This window comes from Arachis ipaensis, chromosome B05 (genome assembly GCF_000816755.2).
Source record: "Arachis ipaensis cultivar K30076 chromosome B05, Araip1.1, whole genome shotgun sequence".
NCBI lineage: Eukaryota > Viridiplantae > Streptophyta > Magnoliopsida > Fabales > Fabaceae > Arachis > Arachis ipaensis.
Window position 1 is genome coordinate 17,332,122 of NC_029789.2, and position 11,709 is coordinate 17,343,830.

Consider the following 11,709-nt stretch of genomic DNA (forward strand, 5'->3'; position numbering starts at 1 on the left):
CATATCTAAACAATTAATTTATCCACTAAAAAATCCAAGTGCCTACAGTTTTGAGCTACAAAAATCCAAATTGATCAACCTGCAATTCAGAACTATTTAATATTTTACATAAATTTTAGCAAGCATTAACTTGACAAGCTGTGTATTGACTGAGTGTAAAACTTAAATTAGAGACTTGGAAGACTTAACAGTTTAAAAAGTGATCAAAAGTTTGAAACATAATAAAATGAAAAATCATGTTATAAGAGCTCAATTAAGTTTTCAATATCATTACCGGCAAATCAAACTTTGTCCTTAAGGTCTTGCGGTAGTGACAAGCATAGCACGAAACAAGGCATCCAGGTAGTGCCAAACACAATCCATCAGTTAAAAAGCAGCAGGCTGTATTAACCACAGACCATAACAGAAAATGTGTAACACATGATCCCAGGAAGGTTCCAGAACCCAGAAACTCAGCATTCTTCCCAAAGAGAAAGCATGGACAAATAAACCCTATAAAGCCTGCACCCATTGTGACATAGAGAAAGTTAAATAACACTTGATACTGCACAATTTATATCATACTTTGAAAATGTGGATGTTTAACCAACAACTTTATTCAAATAGGCCATCTTCCTACTTAAGGGTCTGATCTGATTCCTTTACCTATGTTTTCTGCCTTTTACGTCAAACACTTTAAAACAACGTTGGTTTTAAATCTTGATAGCATTTTTAAGAATTCAACAGACAAAGATAACAAAATAATGTAGATATACAATTGAATTCACTAACAGGATCCACCGAATGATGTCCATAATAAGGATTCAAATTCCAAATAACAAGGACACAATGATCAAATTTCCTTAAACATAATTAAGAGGCACCTTTTTAATAATCCCTTGCATTAAATAAGGGTGACAGGTTAAGGAAGTAGTAGCATACAGCTCTGCATATCATCGCAACAGGCACAGATTCCAGAAGACCACTGAGTCTGCATCTGGTTTGATCCATCACTACTTGCTTGTTGTTCGCCGCTCTTCTGTGGTGTGAGATTCGCTGCCTCCAACTCCGATTGGCCCAAAGGTATGTAAGAAGGTGGCACATAACCATGCTGGTTCTTCATATTGTTTCTACAATGAACAAGTACATAGTTTAAATTCTTCCTCAAACAAAATTTATGGAACCCTAAGCATGAAGACTGAGAAACCATGCTTGCACCCAAATTCCATTAGGCATATCAAAAACGGAAAATTAAGAATCACAACATTTACAAAAAGTAAAATAGAGCACACAATGTAGTTTAGTGATCATAATGTTAGCACAAAAATAACGAAACAACAATGCATGGACGAATTTTCATTATGATTCCATCAGATATGTGTTAAAAAAAATGACCTGAATCGAAAACGGAAACGCTGGAATCCAGCTGAGACCGAAGAATTGAATGTCAGAAAAAGCACTTCAAAACGGGGAACATACAAAACCAAAGCTAGGCTTATAGAGAACAAAATCCGCAAAGCTGAAATTGCATTAGGTTTCATGAGGAGAGCTATCTTACCTCGGCAATAAGGAGTTGAAACGCTTTATTGAGTGGGGTCTCAAATCTCAATCTCGAGGGTGTGATTCCTGAAAAATCTACAATGAATTGGCAAATTATTTTTATTTTTCGCTTTCTTGAGCGAAAATGAGGGTAGCTTGTCTGGAACCATAGTTGTCAGAACCGAACCGGTTAGGCAATTGGATCACTGGGTCATTATTTCAACCGATAGATTACTGGTACAACCAGTTGACTTGGTCCCACATAAATAAAAAAAGAGTAAAGCATACTTTTTGTCCCTGAAGTTTGGCAAAAGTTTCAAAAATACGTCTAAGTTTTATTTTGTTTCAATTTTGTCCCAAAAGTTTTCGATTTGCATCAAATATACCCTTGACGGCTAAATTTTTTTCAAAAAATTTAAGACCAATCTAACAATAATGCATGAAAATTATGCTTAATTTGTTTGTGAGGGTTGTTCTTATGAAATTGTTGTTGAATTAGTTTTAAATTTTTTGAAAAATTAGCCGTCAGGGGTATATTTGATGCAAATCGAAAACTTCTGGGACAAAATTAGAACAAAATAAAACTTAGGGGTATTTTTGAAACTTTTGTCAAACTTCAGGGACGAAAAGTATACTTTACCCATAAAAAAATATAAAATAGTCAATAGAACCTATATAAACATGGACAAACAATAACACTGTAAGCAGACTGAATAATTGGATTTGAATTTCAAACTTAAAAACTATGAATAGATCTTGAACCATATGTATAATATTTAGAACAATGAGGAACACACATTCACTTGAATATCCAACTATTTACTAACAACAGGTTTCTTACCAGCTTCTTGGACCACCAACTTAAAATTTCATCAACAACAAAATTGCATAAAAGGAACATAAAAAACCAGCAACTACATAAAACAAGTCAACCCTAAACAGCATCAATCAACCCTAAACAGTAACAATTATGAAAAAAACAGCCACAATCATGAAACAACAACAAAAATCAACCATTAACCATTTAAACCTACATTAAAAGATATAAACAGCAACAATCACCTAAATCATGAACTGAACTAATAAGCAATTCGTTGTACTACTTTTGCTTTCAATGGATTCCAATTTAGAAACTTGTGCTTCCTTTGCTTAATTTTGATGTATGCTTTTGTTTTGATAGCTAAGTTGATTAAATTTTTGTTTGATGATGCATCTTGCAGTAACAAAATTACACAGTTTTGGCAATAATTGTTACAAAACCAGTGCTTTATGTAGAAATATATTTGTTGTAGGTAGAAACAGAATCGGTTTTATCTTTGTTTTCTTCAACTAAAACTACGTTTTCTTTTGTGTCTCATACTAACCTAAAAGCAAAGACAAAGAACTAACCTAAAAGTGGTTGGTAACAAATAAACAAATAAATAAAACTACTAATAAAGAGAACAAAATTTAACTCACAATTTATTATTTTACTTTAGATCTTTAAAATTAATTCGTAATACTACTTTTGTTTAAAAAAATAAAAAGAAGTACACTATCTTTCGTAATACTACTCATTCGTTTTTTTAATTAAAGTTATATGTTTAAATTTAAAATAATAAAAATTATAGTACATTTAGATTTCATTTTGTGTATTCAGTAATATATTATTAGTTAGTGTTTATACTCTGATCCAAAAATAAAATTAGACCTAAATGAGGTCCAACAAAAAATTTCTGTCTCGCCTGCACCAACCCAACTTCTGTGAGGTCGAGCACAATGATAGGAGTTCAATTTTATCTATTCAAATAAGAAACTGACTCTTAAAGATATTTCATATTCATCTAGAAGGGAGATCTCAGCAACTTCTCTAGAAAATGAGAATGGTTATCCACATCAATAGTGGTTATCTATTCTACTATAAATATACTAACACTCTCAATATATTCATAATCCAATCTACTAAAAAACCTGCTTTGAATCCTTGCTAACTTAGGCATCGGGGTCCCTTGCAGGTACCACCACCCACCTCCTCACGAGAAACTAGGATGGCAGCACCTCGGCATCAGCAAAAGTCGGACACTGCCCTAACAGGAGTTTGGACCTCACGTTCAGAGCTAAAAGCAATCCCGTTTTAGGTAACTCTCGGGACATTGGCGCCGCTGCTGGCGACCTAAAAGTCTACACCCAATCATGGTGGACAATCGATTTGAGAACGGTCACACGGCATCTGAATCAGAACCAAAACCTCATAACGATGACTGAGCACTCGTGATACCTCCATGACATTAAAGAGCGAATGGCCCCCACGGAGAGGGTATATCGGAAAATCCTCCACCACGGCTAATTGATGTTGACCAAGAGCATAGGTTTGGATTTCACAATAAAAAATAGGATTTGTCCATTGCAAGTATAGTCCAAACCCAACCAATGATCATCAATCAAATGTTAAAATTCAAATCAAAATAACTGAGAGTAATTAAACCTCGGGTCGTCTTTCTCTTGGAGTTGCAATTAAGTGTCTATTATTGGCTATGAGAGAAATGGGGGTTGGAAGATTGTAATTGGCAAAAAATGTAAATGGCAAGAAATTAAAGTGCAAGAAGGTAGCTTAGCATGCAAGAAATTAAATGAAGGCAAGTAAAGAAAGTAATAAAAGGGAAATTAAATGCTAAAAGGAACTCTTGGCAAGGATTGGGTAACGAGGGCTTGCTATCCTAGTTGTGGACCACAAACATGGTTATTGTGTGTGAATTAATCCCAATTAGTCAATCCTACATCGAGGATAAGTCAATTAGGCATAATTAACCTCAATCCCTAAGTCCTAAGTCAACACTAAGGGGGTCACATAGAGTCAAGGGAAACCAAGTTAATTAACAACCCTCACACAATGTGGAATGGACATCCACCACTCAAGTTCACCCAAACACCCACATTCCCAGCCAAGAGTGTGAAAAACTAAGCAAAAATTCAACCAAGTATTTTGTCAAACACTTGGTGGGCATGTAAAGAAAGTAGGGTAAAATGACAAGAAATAATAAATGCTACAACTACCAAGCAATGAAAGTAAAGATAGCAACTCAACAAGGCAATAAATGACATAAAAACTTAAATTGCATTAAATGTAAATTAAGATAACAAGAGTGTGCATGAACATAAAAATAACTAAAATGAGAAATTAACAAGATAAACAAGGAAATTAAGACAATAAAGTGAAGAAAGGTAGAAGAAACTAGATCAAAATAAGAATTAAACATAGAAATGACAAGGAAGTTAAACTAAAAACCCTAGGTTCTAGAGAGAAGGGGGAGCTTCTCTCTCTAGAAAATGAACTACATTATGCTAAACTAAATCCTAATTGCTCCCCCCTTGAAATGGAGTGAGGCCTTATCTAATATAGGAAGAATTAGCTTCAGAAGGTCCAAAAACTGGGCTCTGTAGGCCCAGATATCGCGCGATTTCCATTAAGTGAGTCACGTGCTGGGACCTGTGCGGACGCACAGACGTGTGCGTCCGCACACTCGGCTGAATTTCCACCTGTGCGTACGCACAGAGGGTTGTGCACACGCACACATGTTAATTTCCTCCTTGTGCGTACGCACGCATACTTGTGCGCACGCATGCATGACTGTGTGCTTCTCCTTTGTTTTCTTCATGTTTTCTCCCTTTTTGCATACTTTCTTCCACTTCTACCAACCTATTCTTGCCGTTAGGACTTGAAATCACTCAACAAATATATCATGACATCGAATAGAATAAAAGTGAGATTAAATTGCTCAATTTAAGTACAAAAACGTCTGTTTTCACATTTAAGCTCAATTTAGGGATTAAACACGCAAGTATGCTATTTTGGTGAATAAGTGTGAGTTTATGTGATGAAATCCATCCAATTCAAGCTAAAACATATCGTCAAATATGGGCTCATCACTAATCCACTCAGAAGTTCATCAACCCGAGGATGAAGAACCCCTCATCCAACAGAGATCAAGGGGCTTGTACACAAGCACCATGGTCGATTAGAGCAACTTGAGCAAGAGATTGATCGACAAAGAGAAGTGGAAAGAGATTTGCAAAAAGAGGCACGAGGCCGAAGAGAACTAGAAGAAAAGCTCTCAAAAATAGAGGCCGACCGTAGAAGCGGGGTACTCAGGCTGATCGGGGAAAGTCCTCTTAGAGGAAAGGATCCGTTCATTCAAGAGATCATGCGAGCTAGGGTTCCTAGGAACTTCAAAAGTCCCGACATGGATCTCTATGACGGAACGACCGACCCAAGGCACCATCTTAGCAATTTTAAAACTCGGATGTACCTAGTTGACGCGTTCGATGCAAATCGTTGCAAAGCTTTCCCGACGACATTAACCAAAGCGACGATGAAGTGGTTTGATAGTCTACCACCTAGGTCGGTAACTTGCTTCAACGACCTAGCAAAAAAATTTCTCACCCGCTTTTCGATCCAAAAGGATAAAGTCAAACATGCTCTAGCCTACTGGGAGTTAAACAAGAGGTCCGAGAAACCCTCCAAATTTACATGGAGAGATTTAACAACGCATATTTGGAGATTCAAAATCTACCCACAGAAGCAGTGATAATGGGGTTGGTTAATGGCCTTAGAGAAGAGCTGTTTTCCCAATCTATATCCAAGAGACTCGACCTCTTTGTATGAAGTACAAGAATGGACAGAGAAGTACATTAACATGAAAAAAATTTTTCCAACTTAGAGAACCAGTTCCAAAGTCAAGCCCCCTACCAAGTTCAGGACAAAGATAAGGAAGCAAAGAAAAAAGAGGAATACGGCTCGGAGAAGTCTCGAAGATATCATAACTATACTCCGCTCCGGGTTTCTCTTGTTGACATCTACAGAAAAATCTACCACACTGAAAAACTTCCATCTCCTCGTCCTATTAAGCACAAGAAATCCAGAAGTCGGACGGAGTATTATGAGTATCACAAACCATATGGGCATTCCACCAATGATTGTTATGATCTAAAAAATGTTATAGAAAAGCTGGCCAAAGAACGTCAGCTAGAAAGATATCTCGCAGAAAGGTCATGCGATCTAGGGAAAAGGAAGAGAGGCGATGAAGACGGAAATCGAGGAGATCGACCACCACAAACCCCTAATAGGCACATTCACATGATTGATGGAGGGTTTGCAGGATGAGGCATAACGAAGTTTTCTTGAAAAAGGCATCTAAAAGAAGTCTACCAGGTCGACGAGGAAAATGAAGTTCCAGACTTACCTACAATCTCGTTCACTAAGGAAGACGCCCAAAGGGTGACTCCTGGTCATGACGATCCTGTTGTGATCACTATGATACTTGCCAGTGTAAAATTCCATAGAACTCTGGTATATCATGGGAGTTTGGCTGATGTATTATTTAAACCTACCTTTGACAAGCTCGGGTTAGATGAAAATTAAAGGAGTTGAGGGCTTATCCAGATAACCTCTTCGGGTTAGGCGATACGCCCATCCGACCTCTTAATTTCATCTCACTGCATACCACTTTTGGTAAGGGTATGAAATCAAGAACCTTAAGTATTGACTACATTGTGATCGACGTGGCATCAGCCTACAACATCTTAATAGGTCGGACAACCCTAAATCGACTAGCTACAGTTATTTTCACACCTCACCTATACATGAAATTCCCAACTTGAGATGGAATTGACACTATAGATGGAGACCAAAGATTGGCAAGAAAATGTTATAATGAAAGCTTGAACCTACGAGGGAGCATAAAGGGTAAATAAGTCAATACAATTGAGCTCGGCGGTGTCCGAGCACGAGAAGAACTACGACCACAACCTAGTGAAAAAATTGAAGAAGTTCAAATCAGAAATCAGGCAAAAAAATAACAAGTATAGGAGCCAACCTGAGTAAAGAATTAAAAGCAAACCTCATTAAGCTCTTACAAAAAAATTCCAATCTCTTTGCCTGGAAAGTCTCCGATATGCCTGGGATACATCCTGACCTTTGTGTCATACACTTGATGTCTACCCGGGCTCACGACCTGTTTAGCAAAAGCGACGGAAGCTCCGCTCTGAAAGAACACAAGTCGTGGAAGAACAATTTCGGGCTCTACTAGAAGTCGGGTTTATAAGGGAGGTAAAATACCCTTTGTGGTCGGCTAATGTGGTACTTGTGAAAAAACAAAACGGAAAGTGGTGGATGTGTGTTGATTATATCAACCTCAATAAAATTTGTCCTAAAGACCCATATCCCCTCCCAAGCATTGATGCATTGGCAGATTCAGCTTCAGGATATAGATACCTTTCCTTCATGGATGCATATTCGGGTTATAATCAAATTTCGATGTACAAGCCAGACCAAGAGAAGACCTCTTTCATCACTCCAAAGGCTAACTATTGTTACGTGGTCATGCCTTTTAGATTAAAAAATGTTGGAGCCACATATCAACGACTAATGAACAAGGTATTTTTATCTCACTTTGAAAAATTAATGGAAGTATATGTGGGCGACATGCTTGTCAAGACTAAGGAAGACGTTAACTTCTTGTCCGATTTAGCCGAAGTATTCAACAAAATAAGAAAGTATAGGATGAGACTAAATCCCTCAAAATGCACCTTCGTAGTAGAAGTCGAGAAGTTCTTAGGTTTTATGCTCACCCAAAGGGGTATTGAAGCCAATCCGGACAAATGCAAGGCAATATTGGAGATGAAAAGCCTGACCTGTCTAAAAGAAGTCCAACAATTAAATGGAAGGCTGGCAACCTTATCCAGATTTTTGGCAGGATCAATTCTGAAGCCTCTACCCCTATTCTCAATACTCAAGAAAGGAAGCCGATTTGAATGGACTCAAGAATATGAACAAGCCTTTCATGACTTCAAATATTTTCTAAGTCAACCACCAATCTTCACCCGACATGTTCCATGAAAAGAGCTCGTATTGTACTTAGCAATTGCAAACAAAGCTACAACCTCAACCTTAGTCTGAGAAGATGAGAGCAAACAGCAACTAATCTATTTTGTCAGCAAGGCTCTACAAGGGGCAGAGCTAAACTATCAAAAGATAGATAAGCTCGCATATACCATTGTTATCACTTCTAGAAGGCTCTAACCTTATTTTCAAGCTCATACTATAAAAATCCGAACTAATCAACCTATGAAGCATATTTTACAAAAATGGATACTGCAAGCCAGATGCTACAATAGGCAATAGAGCTATCAAGTTTGACTTAAGGTTTGAAAGTTGAGCAGCCATCAAATCTCAATATTTAGCCGACTTTATGGCCAAATACACTGAAGCTCATAGAAGTCCTGCAGCTTGGAACTTATACGTAGATGGATCATCCAACAAAGCCAAAAGTGGAGTAGGAGTTATTCTGGAAAATGAAGAAGGAACTCAGATAGAACTTTCATTAAAATTTGATTTTCCAGCCTCCAACAATCAAGATGAATACGAAGCCTTACTTGCTAGCTTGAGACAGGACAAAGAGGTCGGGACAGTAAAGTTGATTGTGTTCAGTGATTCTCAAGTTATAACTTCTCAAGTTAATGGGACCTATGAAGCTAAAGATCCCAACATGAAGAAATACTTAGAAGAAACACATGAACAATTAGCTCAATTTTCAGAAGCAGAAATCTGACATATAGCTCAGAAATCCAATGTCCGAGCTGATGTCCATTCCAAATTAGCCAACACCAAGCCAGGGGATAACAATAGAAACTTGATTCATGAGACTCTATACACACCATCTGTAACTAAAGAAGTCGACAATTCGGACAACCCATATCCAATCTAAGTTTAGGGTGGATGACTCCTATCATCGAATATCTTAAGTTCGATAGTATCCCCAAAGAGAAAAGGGAAGCAAGGAGGCTTATAAGGGAAGCCCAAAACTACACCTTGGTTCACAACGTTCTCTATAGAAGAGGAATATTCACACCTCTATTAAAATGCATCCCGACCTCCAAGACTACTGATGTTTTAGAAGAAGTCCACAGCGGCATATGTGGAAACCACCTAGGAGTACGGTCACTAGCTAAAAAAGTGATCCGAGCTAGCTTCTTTTGGCCGACTTTACAAAGGGAGGCAGCCAAATTCGTTAAAAAGTATCCGCCTTGCCAAAAGCATGCTAACTTCTATGTGGCTCCTCCAAAAGAGCTCATCAGCATCACCTCGCCTTGGTCATTTACAAAATAGGGCTTAGACCTCCTCAGGCCATTCCCGCAGGCCTCTGGACAAGTAAAGTACATCACAGTGGGTATTGATTATTTCACTAAGTGGATTGAGGTAGAATCTTAGGCAACCATCATAGCTCAAAAAAGTCAGAAATTCTTCTACAAGAACATTGTCACCCGGTTTGGAGTCCCACACTTTATCACTACGGAGAATGGAACTCAGTTCACCAACTCAGCCTTCAGAAGCTTGGTGGCAAGCCTCAAGATTAAGCACCAGGTCACGTCGATAGAACACCCCCAAACCAATGGACAAGCAGAAGCTGCGAATAAAGTCGTGTTGGCCGGGTTTAAATGCCGACCAAGATGCAAATGGAGCATGGGAAGACGAGCTTCCTCAAGTCTTGTGGGCATATCAGACAACTCCCCACTCAACAATGGGATAATCTCATTTTCGACTTACTTACGACATAGATGCCATGATACCTATAGAAGTCAATGAAGAATCTCCAAGGGTCAGATTTTATGACGAGGTAGAAAACATTCGAGCTCAAAAGGAAGAACTTGACCTCCTCCCAGAAGTCCGAGAACAAGCTCGGATAAAAGAAGAAGCCTTGAAGCAAAGAATGGCCTTAAGGTACAATAATAAAGTTATCAAAAGAAGCTTCGCCACAAAAGACCTCACATTAATCCGAAAATGATATCGAAACACAGAAGTCGAGCGAAAGAAAGTTGGCTACAAACTGGAAAGAACCTTACAAGATCACTGAAGTCTTAGGAAAGGGTTACTACAAAGTATCCGACTTAAGGGAAAACGAGCTCTCAAGGTCATTGCACGCATGTAACCTAAAAAGATACTATAGTTCGAAAGCGCACATTGCTCCCTGGTGTACTCTTTTTCTCGACTTCATGATTTTTTTCCGAAAAGGATTTTCCTGAAGGGGGTTTTAACGAGGCACCATAGTGAGGGCTAAGGGTTAAAAGAAAACTCTTAGTAGCAACAAAACTTATGTAAATCATTTTCTATTAATAATAATTCATCTTCTCATAAAGTTTTTCATTTCAAATGCACTAATTTAAGCTCGAAAAATTGCAAAAATCATTGCCCGACCTACATGGTCAGCAAGTTGAAGCGACGAGGTACAAACTAGTTCAAGAAGTTCTATAAGTAGATCGTAGTCCGACCTCACTCGAAACTTAAGAGCCTAAAAAGGGGTGAATCTAAAATGAATCGCTAAAGTAACTTGCTAACACCGACTATTTAAAGTCGAAATAAAACTAAGGGAAGTACATAGTCCCGATCTTACGCAAAGATCAACAAGGGACCAACTTACTTTAGCTGACATCTTCCACAACTTGGCAAAAACAACACCAAAAACTTATCAGAAGTGACTTAATGAAAATTTTCCTAAGTCATGACAAGATAAAGAAATAGCTGTGTGATGCGGTATTTTACAACCATACTTACTTACCGGCAAGTGCACCGGGTCGTACCAAGTAATACCTTACGTGAGTAAGGGTCGATCCCACGAGGATTGATGGACTAAGCAACAATAGTGTTTGATGGGCTTAGTTAGACAAACAAAAATTGGTGTTGAGATGCAGTATAAAAGACATTAAACAATATAAAAAATATTGAAGAAGGGCAAGTAATTAAGTTGGGAATAATATATGGAGACGGCAGTTAAGGTTTTAGAGTTATCTATTTTCTGGATTTGACTTTTCTTATTAACTAATTTTAATCATGTAAGATTTAATTTATGGCAAACTATTTGTGACTAGACCCTAATTCCTTAGATCTTCCTAGTCTCCTCTAAAATTCATCAACTGCCAATTCCTTGGTCAATTAATTCCAATTAGAGGGTGATGATCGAATCCTAGTTTATATGCCACAAGAATCCTAATTATTCAAAGATAAAGGGATTATATGTCACGTATCCCGTTAAATACAAACAATTAGAAATTCAGGATAATATGTTTTCAAGTTATTGTTCAAGTAAAGAGCTTTTCCAAGTTTTACAAGAACTCAAATAGAACATGGGTCATACTTCCGTTCCACCCAAATTCATAAAA

The 11,709-nt window shown here is 37.8% G+C and overlaps 1 protein-coding gene across 11 annotated transcripts in view; it reads right to left on the reverse strand.

Moving 5' to 3' along the window:
- Window positions 1-11,709, reverse strand: part of LOC107643161 (protein PLANT CADMIUM RESISTANCE 10) — a 32,230-nt gene that overhangs the window by 1,065 nt on the left and 19,456 nt on the right. The window contains exons 1-3 of one of the 11 annotated variants that reach the window (XM_016346738.2): window positions 1,375-1,395; window positions 922-1,109; window positions 275-501 (exon numbers count right to left, since the gene is read on the reverse strand). The exons of 7 other annotated variants lie outside the window; for them this stretch is intronic. In XM_016346738.2, the coding sequence (XP_016202224.1) occupies window positions 275-501; window positions 922-1,102 (408 nt within the window). In that variant the 5' untranslated portion in view covers window positions 1,103-1,109; window positions 1,375-1,395. Of the gene's footprint in view, window positions 1-274; window positions 502-921; window positions 1,110-1,374; window positions 1,396-1,537; window positions 1,770-11,709 lie in introns of those variants that run through there. 3 more of the 11 variants (XM_021123210.1, XM_021123212.1, XM_021123211.1) reach the window with 3 other exon arrangements.